At 41.4% G+C, this 19,448-nt stretch overlaps 1 protein-coding gene across 1 annotated transcript in view; it reads right to left on the minus strand.

The window, feature by feature from the left end:
• The window catches only part of RPIA (ribose 5-phosphate isomerase A), a 63,151-nt gene that overhangs the window by 17,065 nt on the left and 26,638 nt on the right, over positions 1-19,448 (minus strand). The window contains exon 4 of the mRNA XM_006898948.1: positions 9,103-9,162. Within this exon, the coding sequence (XP_006899010.1) occupies positions 9,103-9,162 (60 nt within the window). The remainder of the gene's footprint in view (positions 1-9,102; positions 9,163-19,448) is intronic.

The following is a 19,448-nucleotide window of genomic DNA, read 5'->3' on the forward strand; positions in this document are numbered from 1 at the left end:
GTAGGTTTCTCAGGATGCTTGAAAGACTGTTTATGTTGTGGATTAGGGCTTCTAGAGTTCTTCCAACATTTCTCTAATGAAGTTTATAGTCCTTGGTTTTAGTCCATGATGCACCTTGAGTTGGTTTTTGTGTATGGAGTGAGGTGTGGATCTTGAGTTTTCTACAGATAGTTTTGCAATTTTGCCAGCACCATTTGTTAAAAAGGCTGTCATTTCCCAGTTGACCACTTTTCAACAAATGGTGCTGGCAAAACTGGGCTGCTACCTTTAGAAAGCTGAAACAGGATCCACATGTCACACCATACACAAAAATCAACTCAAGGTGGATCAGAGACCTAAGAATAAAACCAAAAACCATAAGTTCATAAGAGACAAAGTGGAATCAAGCCAAATACAGTTAGAAATGCACAATCTGAAGATGATAAAATTGATGAATGGAATCCTGGTAAAAATTAAATCCCCTATGCACATTGCAAACTTTTGCAACAGGGTGAAAAGAAAACCTAATGAGTGGGAACAAACATTTGGGAATACTATCTCAGCTGATAGTCTCATGATGAAAGTTTACAGAACACTCCCTGGCCTCCACAAGAAAAAGATTCATGACCCAATTACAAAATGCCAAAAAGACATGGAAAGAATTTTCACAGAGGAAGATATTTAAACAGACAACAAACACATGAAGAAATGTTCCAAACTACTGACAATAAGAGAGATACAAGTCAAAACCTCAATCAGATACCATCTCACTCCAGTAGCAGTGGCAAAGTTTAACAGAACAGCAAGTAATACATGTTGGAGAGGATGTGGCAAGATAGGAACTCTTACACATTATTAGTGGAATTGTAAAATGGTACAACCATTCTGGAAGGCAGTTTGGCGCTTCCTCAAAAAGCTGAACATAGAAATTCCATATGACCCAGTTATTCCACTGCTTTGAATATGCCCCAGGAAAATGAGAACTGAGGCCCAAATGCAAACTTGTATACTAATGTTCATAGCAGCGTTATTCGCCATCTCAAGAACATGGAAACAGCCCCAGATGTCCAATCACAATCAAATAGACTTAGAAATTATGGTACATTCACACAATGGAATACTATGCAGCATGCAGGAACAACGATTTTGTAAATTACTCCCTAACTTGGGAGGGAATGGAAAGCATTATGCTAAGCGAACTCACTCAGTCCCATAAAGCAAATACTTTATAAAACCATTATTGTAGAATGAGTATGAAGAGGTGGGAGAAGGGTGGAAGCGGAGGGGATGTTGTTAATCATAGGGTTGCACTACTTGGTGGGTAGAGGGAGGAGTGGGTTAAGGAAATGGGAAAGATGCAGTGTGAAAAACAATGTGTTCAAACTTTGTAAATAAACCAGTATAGGGAAGAAAAAAAAATCAGCTGACCATAAGTAGATGGACTGATTTCTGGGTTCTCAATTCTATTCCATTGATCTATGCGTCTTTCATTGTACCAATACCACATTGTCTTGACCACCACACTGAGCCAGCTTCTTAATCTCTGCTGTGTTTAATCCCATAGTTGCAGACACTGTATAAATTCCACCTGAGGGTATTCTCTTTCCCTGACCTGGCACTTCTCAAATAATGACATCCTTTTCCAAGGACTGGCCCCTTCTGATTGTTGTTGTTGTTGTTGTTGTCATTGTCAAGTTGCTTGTGACTCATAGCGACCCTATGTACAACAGCCCTAAACTCTGCTCTGTCCTGTGCCAATCACACTGTCTCCGATACACCCATCCTGATTACCTCAGTCACTGAATCAATCCACCTCACAGAGGGCCTTGCCCTCCTGCGCTGTCCCTCCACCCTACCAAGCATACTGTCCCTCTCCAAGGACCGGTCCCTCCTTACAATAGGTCCAAAGTATGTTAGACGGAGCCCCAGAATCCTTGCCTCTAGTAAGCCACCGAGTTTAACCCTTTCCAGGATGAATCTGTTTTCCTAGCAGTCCATGGTACCCTCAATACTCTTCTCCAGCACCAGAGCTCAAAGGCATCATTTCTCCTTCTATCCTTAGTCACTGTCCAACTCTCTGATGCATAACAAGTGATTACAAAGACCATGGCCTGTATCAGATGCACCTTAGTCTCCAGAGAGACACCATAGATCTTCAGTACTTTGGAAAGGTCCCTAACAGCAGACTTTTCCATGGCAATACATCTTTTAATTTCCTGTCTACTGGTGCCTAGAGTGTTGACTGTGGAGCCAAGCAAACTAAAGCTGTGAACAATCTCAATCTCTTCACCATCCATCCTAATGCTGCCAATTGGTCCAGTGGTTAAGAAGGGAAAACCCCTTCTGATAAGATGCCTAAAGTATATGCAACAAAGCCTCATCATCCTCACCTCTAACACATATTCTTAATTGTTCTTCTTGCAAAACAAATTTGCTCTTTCTTTTGGGAGTCTATGGCATATTCTATATTGTTCACCAACACAATTCAAAAGCATCAATTTCTCTACATTGAGAAAATTCATTATCATAGCAACAATTCATGTTTATTTCATTTTGTGCTTCCTATTTTCATTTATTCTTCTTTCCTATCACTTCCAACCTTCTGAGCTTCACCTCTGGGCAAACAGTACCATTCTGCTGTTATATGGTTGATTGTTCTAGGAAGTCTGTACCACTCTGATGTTACTGTTCACTTTACAGATAGATTTGTCCATCATTAGACTAAACATTGAGTCACCAGATCAAGTTCGGTTCCAGGCTTAAAGTTATATATAATTAGAGTCTAAGAAAGTATTAAAGCTATTTTTGAGATGACTTTGAAATTCAGGTGGAACAAACTCCAGTCATGAAGAACACGGCCATCAAAATTAGACTCATTAACAATCTGCAGTAAGCAGGTGACACAACTTTGATTACTGAAACTAAGACATGAAGCACTTATAGCCTTTAGTACAGATTACATGTCAACATAAAAGTCCTCACAAATGGGCCAACAAATACCATGTTAGATGAAGACAGAAATTGTCAAGTATTGTCCTTGGATCTACAATTAATACCCATGAAAGCAGCGGTCAAGAAATAAAATGACACATTGGGCAAATCTGCTGTAAATGCTTCTTTAAAGGATTGAGGTTTTGGTTGTTTTGTTTTGGGTTTGTTTTTTTTAGTTTGTTTGGTATTTTCCCCTAAAAATGGAAAAAGGGGGGAAAGGCAAGCATGTCTTTTTGAAACCTAAAGCATGTCTGGTCCAAGCCAAGTTACATTTGATCAACTTCATAAGCACCCCCTGTGTCTTAGAGGACGTGCAGCCAGGGTGCTCCTTAGAAGAAAGAATAGTGAAAATTCATCTCACATACTCTGTGAATGCTGTCAGGAGAGGTCGGTCAGTCATTGGGAAAAAGATATCATGCTGGGAAAGGTGGTGGGGTCAGAGAAAGAGAGCAAGATCCTCAACAATATGGTCCAACATAGCAACAGTGAACTGCAGCATAGCAGAGACAGTGAGGATGGCGCAGGACAGAGCAAGGTTCTGATTTGTTGCTCATAACAGCACCTAACATCACGTGCACATGAAAGCTGAACCATGAAGAAGGAAGAATGAAGGACTGATCAAGTGAATTATGACAATGGTAAAGAATAATGAATATATCATAGACTTCCAAAAGAATGAACAAGCTCTTATTTTGTAACAAGTCTAGTCAGAATGCTCCTTGGAAGCAAGGATGGCAATACTTCACACACTTTGGATGTGTTACCAGGAGGATCCAGTTCCTGGAGGAGGGTGACATGTTTAATAGAATGTCAATTAAAAAAAGAGGAAAAAACACACAATATGGTTTGACACAGTAGTAGCAACAACAGGACAGCAAAGATTGTGACAACGGTGCAGGATCAGGCAAGGTTTCTGCTGGACATGGGGTCACTAGGAGTCAGAATGGACTCCAGAGTATCTAACGGCATATACTCTCAGTGTGTAGTGGTATCAAGCAAAGGAACAAAAAGCGAGTCTTGAAATGTGAAAAAGATCTTAGCTATTCCAATGATCTGTGGTTACAAGTACAGAAATAGATACGCAGAACACATCAGTAGTAATGGGATTTCACAGGGGAAACAATAAGCTGATTCAGGAGTCTCTGGACTAATATGGGCAAAAAAACGTAGCTAATTTTGAGTGAAATAAGACCCAATGAACTTGACAGACACTTGAGGTGATAATGAACTGGAATTTATCTGGGATAGCCACAATTTGAACTCACACAAACACCTATCTGGTCTAGCCCATTACCTGTTATGAAAGTCTACCTCCATGCACTGCAATCCCAGAGGTGTGCAGTTCAAATCCACCATGGCCTCTACTGGAGAAGGAGGGACAATCTCCTCCTGCACCAGTAAGACCTGATTTGACAGTACACACACACAAAATAATAAAATTTAAAAAAATTAAAAAATAATAATAAAATAAAATTTTTTTTTAAAAGTCTACCTCCAGCCCAAAAGTATTCCCTAGGGAAATGAGTCTAGTATCTTTTAGTCAGAGACGTTCCATATTTCCCATTACTCATCATACTGTGCACAGATGAGTAAAGTAGGATCTTCAAGTACGATGTTTAAACAATATAAAAATTCTCAGTTGCAAACTGTTTGTTCCAAACTCCAAACTCTGGAGGTATTCAGAAACTGCTAGGAATCACTCGAGAGACAGGGTGGATATAAATGTACAAAGTTTCACCTTTTACTTTTTTTAACTATTTTAACATAAGTGTACATAAAACCTACATTTCCATCCATTCATTTCCTCCCTACTCACCCACCCTCACCCCCTTCCCCACTGGCTTTTCTCTTTAAAAAGATTCTTTCATTGTTGCACAATTTCCTCCCTTCCCCCACCAGCAAGTCCATTTTGCTAGGCACCTAATTCTGGACTATTGTCATGCAAATAATACCTAATCATGTATTTCTGTTTCAATGCAGTGTTCATTATTTATCCCCTTTTCTTAGTTTCCCCCCAAAAGTTTCACACATTTATAGATCTGACCTTTATGTGAAGTTACAGACTACATTACACCTCCCCCTCCTGCCCTAAACCCAGTGCCAGGGGCAAATATCCAGGCTGGAAAGGATTGCAGACCAGGCCACTTTTCTAACAGTCATTGAGCAGCTATTTTAACCTATGCTCTAATTCCACTCAGAATTCCTAAGCACCCTTTTCCAGGGTTCTGATTTTAACTAAAGCAACATAGTTAACTCTGTTGCTTCCAGTCAGAACCTCCAGTCTGATTTTCCAGCTCCCATACCCAGGCCTCCTCTTTCAATTCAATCTTGCTCCCCAAGTGTGCACCAGCGTCTTACTCCCATATCCTCATCATCAAAGTCCCTCTAGTTCATAAATGATCACATGTTCACCTGGAACCACCCTAATGATTTCCATCTACCCACCTCTGCCATGTTCTTTCCTGCCTTTCTTGCTTGGCCTTCACAGCTCAGCCTAAACTTTGTACCTTCCTTATAATTAGTAACATTTCAGAGACAGAAATTTCAGCTCTGTCACCTATAAACAGAGTGACAGTGAGCAAAAAACTTCACTCTGCCTTTTTTTCACATCTGTAAAATGGAAAAATGATACTCACCTTTAGAAAGTGGAGATTAATAGGTTAATATAGCCACAGTATTTAGTCCAACACCTGGTACACAGTAAGATTTCACTAAGGGTTGGCCATGATGACAACAGACACTGCTCACCCTCATCAACTTCATTTCCACTGGACAGCCCATGTATTTAACAATCTTTACCAAATAAATTTTTACCTCCTCAAGGTCCTGAGAAGCAGTGATGCTTAGATCAGGCACACCTTAGTCTTCAAAACTGCATCACTGCTCCTCAGTACCTTCAAGAGGTCCCTGACTGCAAACTTTCCCAATCCAATACATTTTTGTTTTGTTGAATGCTGCTGCCAAGGGTGTAGATAGTGGATCTAAGCAAGATAAAACCACTTCAATCTTCCCTCCATTTATCAGGATGTTACCTATGGCCCAATATTAAGGACTGTTTTCTTGATGTAGAGATGTTGAAGGCTATGGCCTTTGACACTTATAATGAGCCCTCAGGGTGAAACCAGAGAGTGTACTAGAATGAACCACCTCTCCTCCAATCAGTACTCATAGCCCCATGGAAAAAGCTAGCAGTGTGACTGAGTGACATGTCCCCTGGACCAATGAGACATCTAGAGTTTATAAACACGTGACCACCATTAAAAAAGACAACTCAGTCAGTAGTTGAATGACATCTTGATGTTGATGTTGTTATGTGCCGTAGAGTTGCTTGCAACTCATAATGACCCTATGTGCAACAACCTTAAACTCTGCTCTGTCCTGTGCCAATCTCACTGTCTCCGATAACCCATTCTGATTACCCCAGTCCAGTCACTGAATCAATCCACCTCATAGAGGACCTTCTCCTCCTATGCCGTCCCTCCACCCTCCCAAGCATGATGTCCCTCTCCAAGAACTGGTCCCTCCTTACAACAGGTCCAAAGTATGTTAGACGGAACCCCAGAATCCTTGCCTCCAGTATCCTTGGCACCCGGTTTAACCCTTTCCAGGACAAATCTGTTTGTTTTGTTAGCAGTCCATGGTACCCTAAATACTCTTCTCCAGCACCACAGCTCAAAGGCATCAGTTCTCCTTCTACCCTCCCTAGTCACTGTCCAACTCTCTGATGCATTGCAAAGACCATGGCCTGTATCAGACACACCTGAGTCTCCAGAGAGAAAAATTGCTCTTCAGTACTTTGGATAAGTCCCTAACAGCAGACTTTCCCATCGCAATACGTCTTTTAATTTCCTGATTGCTGGTGCCAAGAGTGTTGACTGTGGAGCCAAGCAAACTAAAGCTGTGAACAATCTCTATCTCTTCACCATCCATCCTGATGCTGCCAATTGGTCCAGAGGTGAGAATCTTTGTCTTCTTGACATTGAGCCTCAATCCATATTGAAGGCTGCAGTCCTTGACCCTCTGCAGCAAGTGCTTCAGGTCCTCCTCAGTTTCAGCAAGCAGGGTTGTGTCATCTGCATAACACAGATTGTTGATAGATCTTCCACCAATCCTGATGCCACACTTCTTTTCATAGAGCACAGCCTCCTGGATAATCTGTTCTGCATACATCCATGGTGTACGTCCTTCCCAATTTTGAACCATGCAGTGTTTCCTTGCTCTGTTCTGATGACTGCCTCTTGGCCCAAATATAGGTTTCACATTAGAATGATCAAGTGTTCTGGGATTCCCATTCTTCTCAGAGTCTACCATAGTTTGTTATGAACCACACAGTCAAACGCCTTTGCATAATCAACGAAACACAGATATACATTCCTCTGGTATTCCCTACTTTCAGCCAAGATCCATCTAACATTAGCTACAATATCCCCAGTACCACGACCCCTTCTAAACCCAGCCTGGACTTCTGGCAGTTCTCTGCTGAAGTGCTGTTCCAGTTGTTTTTGGATAATCTTCAGTAGAATCTTGCTTGTGTGTGAAATCAATGATATTGTTCTATAGTTTCCACACTCTGTTGGGTCACCCTTATTTGAGATGGGAACAAATATAGATCTCTTCCAGTCAGTTGGCCAAGTGGTTGTTCTCCAGAATTCTTAGCACAACGTGGTGAGCACATCCAGGGCAGCATCTGTTGGCTGAAATATGTCAGTTGGTATACTCTCTATTCCTGGGGCCTTATTTTTTCTATTTCCTTCAAAACAGCTTGAACTTCTTCAACACCATAGGCTCTGGCTCCTATGTTGTTTCATTAAATTCTTCTGTGTCTGCCACATCCTTTCAATACAGTGACTCAGTATATTCTTTCCATCTTCTTTTAATACTTCCTGGATCATTTAATATTCTGTGTAAAGCATCCTAGATTATAGCATCTCAAAGTTTGAATTTGTTCCTCAGTTCCTTGAGCTTAAGAAATGCTGAGCAAGTTCGGCCCTTTTGATTTTCCAACTCCAGCTCCTTGAATAATTCATTGTAATATTTTACTTTGTCATCCCATGCTGCCTTTTGAAATCTTCTGTTCATTTCAGGTCCTCAATGTCTTGATCTCTTCCTTCTGCTTTGGCTTCTCTGGGCTCCAGTACAATATTCAGAGTTTCTCCTTACATCCATCTTGGTCTTTTCTTCCTCCTCTGTCTTTGTAATAAACGTCTGTACTCTTCTTGGATGATACCCTTGATATCCTCCCACAACTCATCTGGTCTTTGCTCATTAGTGTTCAAGGCCTCAAACCTGTTTCTGAAATTCAGGTGGGGTAGACTCAAAGTCATATTTTGGTTCCCATGGATTCGGTTTAATTTTCCTCAGCTTCAGCTTGAACTTTCATAGGAGTAGTTGGTGGTCTATTCCACAATCAGCTCCTGGCCTAGTTTTCACAGCTGATATTGAGCTTCTCCAGCGGTTCTTTCCGCAGATGTAATCAATCTGATTCCTATGCATACCATCAGGCAAAATCCATGTATATAACCTGCATTTATGTCTCTTAAAAATGTGTTTGCAATAAGTAAGTCATCAATTGTGCAAAATTCAATCATTCTTTTGATACATGTTAAAATATTACATGAACTTGGGAAGATATAATGATGAGTTGAATAAGCAAATGAAAAAAGATAAATACAGTATGACCTCAGTATGACAGGAAAAGGCAAAGGTACTAAGACCAACAATTTTTAGTGGTTAAGGAAAGACAGAATGGAAGAAGTGGAAAAAATCCCATCAGTTTTAATATAGAGTTAGCATGTAAATGCTATTAGTAAGCTAACACCACTAAAGAGATGAATTGACCAAGGTTGTATGATAAATACCCTCAAAAGGTAAGATATGAATCTTAGAGAACTGTGAGTTTATGTTAATGGAGGAGGAATAACTCAGATGAGAGGAGTAATAACTCAGAGAAGGAGAATTCTCACAACTCTGGATGCACAACTCAAAGAATCTAATCAGCAGCACTAAGCTGTACATGTAGAAATTTAAATTGGTATATGTTTTGCTGTGCATATTATCAACAACAAAATAAATAAAACTTAAAGGGGGAAAGAGGGTGCTAGCCCGACATAGCAACCTAATTCTCTCTCTCACCTCTGGGTGTCGGTCCAGGTCACTAAGCATTAAGCCATGTTGCAAGATGAGCTGACGGGCCTGTAGGGGACATAAAGTAAAAAAGCTTCAACCAAATAATCAATTACTCAGAACACAAGGTAAGAACATCCAGAATTCTTTGGATGTAAATCTCAAGCACTCAGATCTGACCTAGGCTCCCTCCCTGTCACTGTCCATTCGCTAGCAATGAACAGAGACACCCTGATGGGGGTAAGCACGATGGAGACACACCACTTCAGGAGCTGTTCAGAATGTCAATCCAGCTCAATTTTATTGGGGGCTGCAGCGCACTTAATACAAGCAAGTAAACAGGCAGACAGGGTAGGGTGGGCTTGCAGACGTGGGACATGCGGATTGGATAGGGACAATGACAATCTCAGCTTCGAGCACTACTCCCAGCTCAATAAATGTGGCAGCCGTCTTCCCAGATGGTGAGCTTTCTCAAGCCGTACAACCAAGCACAGGGGAACTTTCTCTATCCTGTATTAAAGGACGTTGGGAGGCTTGCACTTATCCGGAGCTAGGTGGTCTGTCCTGGTAAGAGGCCCTCCCTTCCTCCCCAGCACTGCCCAACACCTCCTAAATCAAGATCACCAAAAAGTAGAGGCCAGCCCCATGAATGTCAAATGCTAATTCATCTGTGAAGTGGAAGAAGGTAGACATCAGTACTGCAGACTCCAGTCCTCTGAAAACACAACTAAAGTCAGTGCCTGCAGTATCAGATAATAAAAGTATGTTTTACAAAAACTCAAACCCACAAAAGATTAGTAAATTTTTTAAAAAAAAATAAAGCTAACAATAAGAAAAATGCTGAGGAAGAGCTCTACTATTGACATGGAGTGCATTCTACGTTGTGATGGTAAGTAAAAACTAGCGGACTATTAAAAACTCAAACTCACTGCCTTCTAGTGGACTTGGACTCAAAGTAATTCCTCTACAGGGCTGTAAATCTTGATGGCAGCAGGCTTCCCACCTCTCTCCCACAGAGCTACTAGTGGATTAGAAGAACCTCAGGGTCACATAGGCTCCTGGTCAGCAGTCCTGCGGGAAAACACTGATCTTCCTTCTGAGGGGTGGCCTGTGGATTTTTAACTGCTGACTTTTCAAGTGACAGCCTGAAATGTCACTTACTACACCACTAGGCTCCTTTCCTTATTCCTTAAAGGCCTCAGAATCAGAATCAGCTTGATGGCAGTGAGTCTTTTCCTCAATTTGAAATTTCCCTCATTAAAAGCAAAATTCAGACGTAAAAGTCACATTCAAATTTAAAAACATTTAATAACATTATTCAGATGTTGATGTTTCCTCAAGTAAAACAATGAAGTGAAAAAACAACAGTAAGAATAATATTGCTAGATTCTTTTTCATTCCAGACCCCCGAGAAGGTCTGGGAGCAAGATGGAGACCTCCTCCTCTTAGCTTTTATGTTATTGTTGTTGTTAGTTATTACCTCATAGTGACCCTAGGTCAACAGATCTTAACTGTGCCCTTCCCTGTGTCGTCCTCACCTTCTCTAAGGTACTAGAGCCCACTGTTACAGTCCCTGTGTTGATCCATCTATTGGAGTGTCTTCTCTTCTCTCTCTGGCCCTCCACTGTTCCAAGCATGTCTGTTTCCAAGGACTGATCACTCCTGACAACATGCCCAAAATATGGGAAATGAATTTCACTATCCTTGCCTGTAAGGAGCACCCTGTAAGGTTCAACTTCCTCCAGGACAGACTTGATTGTAGCAGTCCATAGGATGTTCAGTACTCTTGTCTCACCCAGGCCTGGTCTGTGTGAAAAATGGCACACAACAGGAGTATGGTATGACAATTGTGGGAACTGAATGTGACATCAGTCTGGGGAGGACAAAGCCTGGCATGTTCCTGTGCTCCTCCTGCACTGCTCATTCACTCTCATCACCCACTCCGAAGGACGAGCTGTGTGTCCTGAGCGAGGGAGACAGTCTGAAGAACAGGTCCACCCATGTGGTATGAGGGAGGAGCTCGCATGACTAGGCTTAGACATAAATCCTGCCATCACAAGGATTCAGCCTTGGTCAACAACTGCTACTGCCTGAGAGGTCAAAGCCAGAATCACTCAGCTGAACTTCTCCAGATCCCTAATCCTTAGCTATCATGTGAAAGAATATGCATTAGTGGTTTTAAGTGCTTCATTTTGGGGATAATCCACAGCAACAGAAGGAAGCTCTGGTGACCAAGTGGGTGGGAAGTTGCTTTGTTAACCCAAAAGTAACTAGCTGGTGGCTGGACTACACCAATATCCCCAAGGGAGAAAGATGGACAATCCTCTCATGCTATTTACAGTCTCCAAAGACAGAGGGTCAGCTATGTCTCAGTTCTGATTCAACATTAATTTATGGCAATAGACCTTTTAATATAGTTTTAAAAATCATATAGGGCATACAATATAGTATGATTTCCAATTAACTGTAGACATTTTTTAAAAATACTGATTTATGTGCATTACAGGGGAGCTTTGTGTTTAAAAAAGTGCCCTAGCAGAGTTCTTATGGGAAATCCAGAGCAAATAAACCATTTTAGCATTTAAGTTCAAGGGATGCTGTGTCATTTGACAGTGTATTGGTTCATGAAGATACTGCCCTTTCATACTGTTATTCAAGTGTGAAAGATTATGTTCTTTTTTCATTCTCTTGTAATCCTCTGTACCCTTACGCACCACACCTATTGCTACTTAGTCAATTCCAGCTCACAGCACACCAATGTGACAGACCAGACCTGTTCCACTGGCTTTCCTGGCTATTAGCTTTTCAGAAGCAGACTGTAGGCCTGTCTTCCAGAATGCCACTGGTTCTGTCTAAACCATCAACCTTCAGGTTAGAAGCATAATCACTTGTACCACACAGGTCAGGTCTCTGCGAGCAGCAGGCTGAGTTAAATCACCGTGAATGCTATCTGTAAAGGGGCCTTTGTTGTTCTTGTTCTGATTATGTGCCACTGAGTCTCCTGCGACTCATAGCAACAATATGTACAAGAGCCCTAAACCCTGCTCTATCCTGCTCCAACCTCACTGTTTCCGACACACCTCCCCACATTACACCAGTCCCTGAATCAATCCATCTCACTGAGGGTCTTCCTCTCCTGTGCTGTCCCTCCACCTTCCCAAGCATGACATCCCTCTCCTAGAGGACTGATTCCACCTTGTAACATGTCCAAAGTATGTCAGACAAAGCTTCAGAATCCTTGCCTCCAAGGAGCAGCCTGGCTTCACCCTCTCCAGGACAAACTTGTTTATTCTCCTAGCAGTTCATGGTATATTCAACACTCTTCTCTAGCACCACAGCACAAAGGCATCAACTCTCCTTTTATCATCCGCAGTCATTGTCCAGCTCTCTGATACATAGCAAGTAACTGAAAAGACCATGGTACACTTTAGTCTCCAGATTGAGATCGTTGCTCTTCAGTACTTTGGAGAAGTCTCTGACAGCAGACTTTCCCAACACAATTCATCTTTTCATTTCCTGGCTGCTCGTGCCAAGAGTGTTGATTGTAGAGCCAGGCAAATTAGTACAACATTAATAATAAGAAAAGAACACATGACCTTAGGAAGCTTAGAAAACAAGGACAGCCTCCTCCTGTAAAGGTTTGCAGCCTAAGAAAGTTAGCAGAGGGCTGCCTAGAGTCACACTGAGCTTATCAACAATAACAACTTTAAAAGGCTTTCTCTGAAATCCTGGCACACCCTCTACCTGAAATGTCCAGCTCTCCAAGAAGACTCCTCAAACTCTCATGGAAGAAGGCTCTCCTTCCTCTACAAGGCACACTAGCTCAATTTCTCCACCATCCAAATGTAGTGAATAAATGCATATACAGTTAACTGTAGCAACAACCCACTTGCAGGGTGCCTTCTAAGACACACACACACTGAATGCTAAGCAGATGACCCCAGTTACTCCTGATCACTCCACAACCGCACACGAGTAGAGCAGCTCCAAAGCGTAACCTTTGTGGAAGCCGACTGTTATACCTCCCCACCTCCCGTCAATGCTGACCACCAACAATCTTTTGGTTAGCAGCCAAGCACTAACCACTGAACCACCAGAGCACCTTCAGTGGACACCAATGCCAGTGGTACAGACATTCTTTGTATGCAACATCTCCATCCTTATAAAAATGTACACACCTAAAAGAACACTACATCCCACCAAATTCTTCCTCCTTACCACTTCCACCAGCTGCCAAGACTCTTGTAATTAATGAGTAAAAGAATAAACACCGCTTAACTAACAAAGGCTAACAGCTCACAATACTCTTTGTTCATAACAAGGTAACATTCTTTCTGTACTATTTTAAAAGGAAAAGTCTCTTTGCCTAGTAGAATAAGCTAAAGGGGGCATCCTTATCCAACAGAAACCCTCTGACCATGTTTGCGTAATAACCCTGCAGTCTCTAGCTGAAGTTTTCTTCCCTTAGCCCCAGCAATCTACAGCCAAAAACTGCTCCCTTTTGGATGGTACCAAGCTATCTGCAGAGCCTTGGCAGTACAAGCCCTGGACAGTGCACACAGGAAGTTACATGAACTTTCTCACAGGTCCCACTGTCCTGCATCTTCCCTATGTAAGCTCCCATAAGCAAGGGACAAATGTGGAACATTCATACCCCCCTTATCCCCATACTTATTGTTGTTAGGTGCCATCAAGCCTATGAACAAAAGATCTGAACCGTGTTCTATCCTGCAACATCCTCACACTTCCTGACACACAAAAGTCCACTGCAGAAGTCAATGTTGTCAAGCCACCTGGTTAAGCGTCTTCCTCTTTTTTGAGAGCCTCCACCCTTCAAGATATCAGCCCCTCCTAGAAACAAGCCCAAAGTATGTGAGCCTCATCACTCAAACTGCACCCACTCCAAGATATATCCATTTGTTCTCCTGGCCGTCCATGGGATGTTCAGTGCTCTTCTCCAACACCACAGTTCAAAGGCGGAAATTCTTCTGTCATCCTTATTCATTGTCTAGCTCTCAGATGCATAGCAAGTAATCGGAAAGACAATGTCCTGAATCAGATGCACCTTAGTCCTCAAACATCATTACTCCTCAGTAATTTGGAGAAGTCCTTACTGTGTATTTTCCCAGCGCAATGCATCTTATCTCCTGACTGCTGGTACCAAGGGTGTTAACTGTTGATCCAAGCAAGATGAAGCTATTGCCAGTTTGAATCTCATCTCCACCCAACATGACACTGCCTATTGGTCCAGTGCTAAGAATTTTTGTTTTCATGAAATTGGGATGCAATCCATATTGAAGGCTGCATTCCTTGACCTTCTATAACAAGTGCTTCAAGTCCACCTCAGTTTCAGCAACCAAGGTTGTGTCACCTGCATAATGCAGGTTACTGATGAATCTCCCTCCAATCCTGATGCTACGGTGCTATTCATAGGGTACAGGTTTTCAGATAATTTGCTCAGCATACAGACTGAATAGATATGGAGAGAGAACACAACCCTGATGCACTCCCTTCTCAATTTTAATCCATGCAGTACTCCCCTGCTCTGTTCACACACACACACAACACCCTTCTGGTCCAGGTATAGGTTCTGAAAGAGCACACTTAAGTGCTCTGTGATTCCCATTCTTCTCAATGTCAGCCACACTTGTTATGATCCACACAAATGCCTTTAAATAGTAAATAAAGCACAAATAGACATTCTTCTGGTATTCTCTACTTTCAGCCAGGATCCATCTGACATCAGCAATGATATCCCTGGTGCCACAGCCTCTTCTAAATCCTGCTTGAACTTCTGGAAGTTTCCTACCTATGTACTGTTCTAGCCATTTTTGAATGATCTTCCACAGTATTTTGCTTGCATGTGATATTAATAATACTGTCTGACAGTTTCCACATTCTGTTGGATCACCTTTCTTGGGATCGGAAACAAGTATGGACCTCTTCCAATCCACTGGCCAGAAAGCTGTCCTCCAAATTTCCTGTCACAGATTGGTGAGTGCATTAAGGCTGCCTCTATTAAAAGAAACAAGTGAACTGATATCCAATAGATTCCTGGGGCCTTACCTTTTGCCAATGCCTTCAAAGCAGCCTCTACTTCTTCCTTTATTACCAGTGGCTCCTGTTCATATGGTACTTCCTAAACTTTTTCAATGTCAATCAATTCTTTCTGGTACAGTGATTCACAATAAATTCATTCTATCTTCTTTTGACGCTTTCTGGATCATTCAATATACTGTCCACAGCACCTTTCAATATTGAGACACAAGGCTTAAATTTATTTTTCAGTTCTTTCAGCTTAAGAAAGGCAACACAAGTTCTTCCCCTTTTATTCTCCAATTCCAGCTCTCTGGACATTCTATTATAATACTCTGCTTTATCCTCCTGGGTTGTCCTTTGAAATCTGCTGTTCAGCTCTTTCACTTGTTTTCCTTTTGTTGTGGCTTCTCACCACTCCAGTGCAATCTTTAGTCTATTCTGACATCCATTTCAATTATTTCTTTCTCCTCCATTTTTGTAATGACCTTTGGCTTTCTTCATGGATGATATTCTTGATATGATCCCACAACTCACCTGGTCTTCAATCACTGGTGTTCAATGTCTCAAACCTATTCTTTTTTTAAAAATTTATTTTGTATTATTTTTTGTGTGTACCATCAAATCAGATCTGACTGGTACAGGAGGAGATTGCCCCTCTTTCTCCAGCAGAGCATCTGATGGATTCAAACTGCATACCTCTGGGATTGCAGTGCAGCTAAACCTATTCTTAAGATGATCTTGAAATTTACATGACATTGATTCAAGATCTTATCTTGGTTTCTGTGGATGTACTTTCATTTTCTTCAGCCTCAATTTGAACTTGCAGATGAGTAATTGATCTGACCCACAGTCCACCCCTGGCCTAGTTTCGACTACCAATACTGAGATTCTCCAATGATATCTTCCATAAAGGTAGTCAATTTGATTCTTACGCAGTCCACAAGGTGATATGCATCTGTAAAGTCGTTATTTATGTCTTTTAAAAAGGATATTTGCAATGGATAAATAAATAAATAAAAAGATATTTGCAATCATTCTATTTTCAGCCTCATTTCTATCACCAAGCCCATATTTTCCAACTACTACTCTTTCCTTCTTCACTGTTTCCTACTTTTGCACTCTAGTCACAATAACCATCTATGCATCTTGATTGCATGTTTGGTCAATTTTGGACTGCAAGTTTTGGTAAAAATTCTCAACTTCTTCCTCTTTGGCTCCAGATGTAGGAGTGTATATTTGCGTAATGTTGTGTTGCTGTTGACTGTTGTTGAGTTGAGCATAATTCACAGCAACCCTATGAACAAAAGGACTGAAACCTTTTTATAACTATTGACATTTATCAAAGTTCATAGAGCTTCCAGAGGCATGTTGTCTAGGAAGTAGATTAACAGGTCGTCGTTGCATGTATATGGATATTATCCTATCACTCACAACAATGTATTTCAGTATAGAACTTGAAATTTACTTCTTGACTATGAATGTACCACCATTCTTCTTCTGTTTTTCATTCCCTGCACAGTATACCATATGATTACCTGATTCAAAGTGGACAAAGCTGGTCCACCTCACTAATGCCTTGGATGTTGATATTCATGAATTCCATTTCATTTTTAACAATTTCCAGTTTACCAACATTCAAGCTATGTACATTCCATGTTCCAATTATTAAACGATGTTTGTTATTTTTTTCCTCATTTCAACTTCCAATCTGGGCTCTACCATTACATTACAATAACTATCCTCTTTCTTCAGTGTTCATAGGGTTTTTAAATGCCTGTTATTTAGGAAGGAGATGGCCCATCCTGCTTCCTAGTCTGTCAGTTTACACCCAGCTTCCAAGTAAATAAAAATACTTACTTCCAGAATCCAACTGCTCCAAGCTAGAAACCTCCCGAATACTAGTATATACTTAAACTTGCTTTTCCACTTCAATTTGTCTCACAGGTTGGTCTTACCAGAGGCAGAATCATGATTTACCAGTAACAAAATTGAAGCCTAAACTAAACAATGCTGTTAGATCCTGTGAAGCCAGCTCTGCCTCACAGTGACCTCATGTACAACAGAATGAAGCCTTCCTTGCTTGATCCTGCCCCATCCTTACAAACTCTGCTATCCTTAAATCCACTGTGAAGAGTGACAGTAATCACTGTTTCCAGCTTAGGTTACAACAGCCTCTCAATCAGCTCCTTCCCACTTTCTGCTTCAAAAGCCTTCACCCATAAGAGGAAAATTTACCAGAAAATAAAGTAAATCCCTACAGTAAATGTATTGCCCCTGAGTCATTCTGACTCTTACCTGACCTGCTACCAGTTTTCCAAGAGGTGGGTCCCTTAAGAAACGGCCCTATGTTTCTCCAGTGGATGGATTTGAACTACCAAAGAGATGTGGCCACCCCCTACAGACTATGCCACCAGAGCTCCCCAAATCACTATAGGTTTATTTCAAAATCAGGGCAACTGGTGTATGAACTGTTGTGCATATTCACAAAAACAACATTTTTTTAAAAGTAGGGTAAGAAATATTTTTATTTCTTTCATTTTAAAAGGCTGAGTCTCACCTAACACAAGTCTGTGCAAGGTAATTGAAAAATAATAACTGAATAACTGTATTTTAAAAGTAACTCCTTCATCTAATTAATTAAAACTGGCCATTTTTCTTATCTGGGTCTGCTGTTACCAATTAATGCTACCACAAAACAGAAGTGTGTTAGGAAAGATAACAATTTACACATCTGTATTTAGCTCAGCTCTCTACCAAAACTCACCTATTTTTTTTTCTTAAAGACATAAACCTTATAGAGAACTAGAGAAAACAGCCACAAAATTTTTTTAAAAAACTCGACGCTGATGGACAACAGGTGATTGGCAGAACTGAGCAAGAAAATCCTAAACCAGTGGTGAAGGAAGCAAAGCAGCAACCAAAAGCAGCCCAGGAGATTCAGGGACCAGTGGCTTCACGAGCCTCTAGTGAAGTGATGAAAGGAGAGAAAACAACTTATTGTGAGGCTCTTTAAGAAATTGCTGTTCTTCCTCATCCTTCTTCCCTACTACCCAAGCAACAGGTGTATTCTCTGGAGGAAAGTGAACAAGTTTCTTCACCAGGCTGTCAGGCCATAGTTGAAGGCATGGTGATTTACTCTATTACAAAGAATATTATCAAGTGAGCTACTGCTGCTTAAAGCTCTGTAGCTTAAAATGCAACCGTTTTCTCTCTTGATTCCGTGGAAGGACTGGGAAACTGTCTGGGACCACCAGAATGGCTTCACTCTAGACCCATCTTCTCCATGGTCTTTCATTTTCTGGAGTCTAGGGTGGGTGGCTTCACAGGAAGACGGCAGTTGCAGGGGGCAGAGCTTTATCTGAAAGTGTTTTCAGGCCTCTGTACTCACTCACTTGGAAAGCAACACAAATAGCCAAATTCAGATTCAAGGAGACACAGCAAATTTTTGTGGAAACTTTCCCCTATCTATGATAATAGACACTACTACTGAAAACTGAAGGAGCATGTGAGATTTACTTTCAGAATAATGGCACTCTTTTTTCCAGCTCTCATCACCCACTTGGCTCCCAGGACATGCATACTTCTCTCTTTGGCCCCATCCACCCCATTCCTCTTAAAATGGAGCATGGCTCTGTGGGAGACATGGTTAGGCAGGAAAGAGATAAATGAGCTAACACCAGGAAATGATCAAAGGAACAGCTTAGCAGATAACCCAAGAATAAAAAATACTCTAAAAAATACTCTTCAAAATAAGCCACTAAGGACTAACAGAATAACAAAAACATAAATCTAATAACATTTAAAAATGGCAGCATCAGGATGGATGGTGAAGAGATTGAGATTGTTCACAGCTTTAGTTTGCTTGGCTCCAATGTCAGCACTCTAGGCACCAGTAGCCAGGAAATTAAAAGACGTATTGCCATGGAAAAGTCTGCTGTTAGGCAACTTTCCAAAGTACTGAAGAGCAATGGTGTCTCTCTGGAGACTAAGGTGCATGTGATACAGGCCATGGTCTTTGCTATCACTTTGCTATCAGAGAGTTGGACAGTGACTGAGGAGAACAGAAGGAGAAGTGATGCCTTTGAGCTCTGGTGCGAGGATACCATGGACTGCTAGGAAAACAAACAGATTCATCCTGGAAAGGGTTAAACCAGGCAGCTTACTGGAGGCAAGGATTCTGAAGCTCCGTCTAACATACTTTGGACATGTTGTAAGGAGGGCCGGTCCTTGGAGAGGGACATCATGCTTGGGAGGGTGGAGGGACAGCGCAGGAGGGGAAGGCCCTCTATGAGGTGGATTGATTCAGTGACTGGGAT

Source organism: Elephantulus edwardii, unplaced genomic scaffold (assembly GCF_000299155.1).
Source record: "Elephantulus edwardii isolate Elephantulus edwardi_28Jun2011 unplaced genomic scaffold, EleEdw1.0 scaffold00241, whole genome shotgun sequence".
In the NCBI taxonomy this organism is placed as follows: domain Eukaryota; kingdom Metazoa; phylum Chordata; class Mammalia; order Macroscelidea; family Macroscelididae; genus Elephantulus; species Elephantulus edwardii.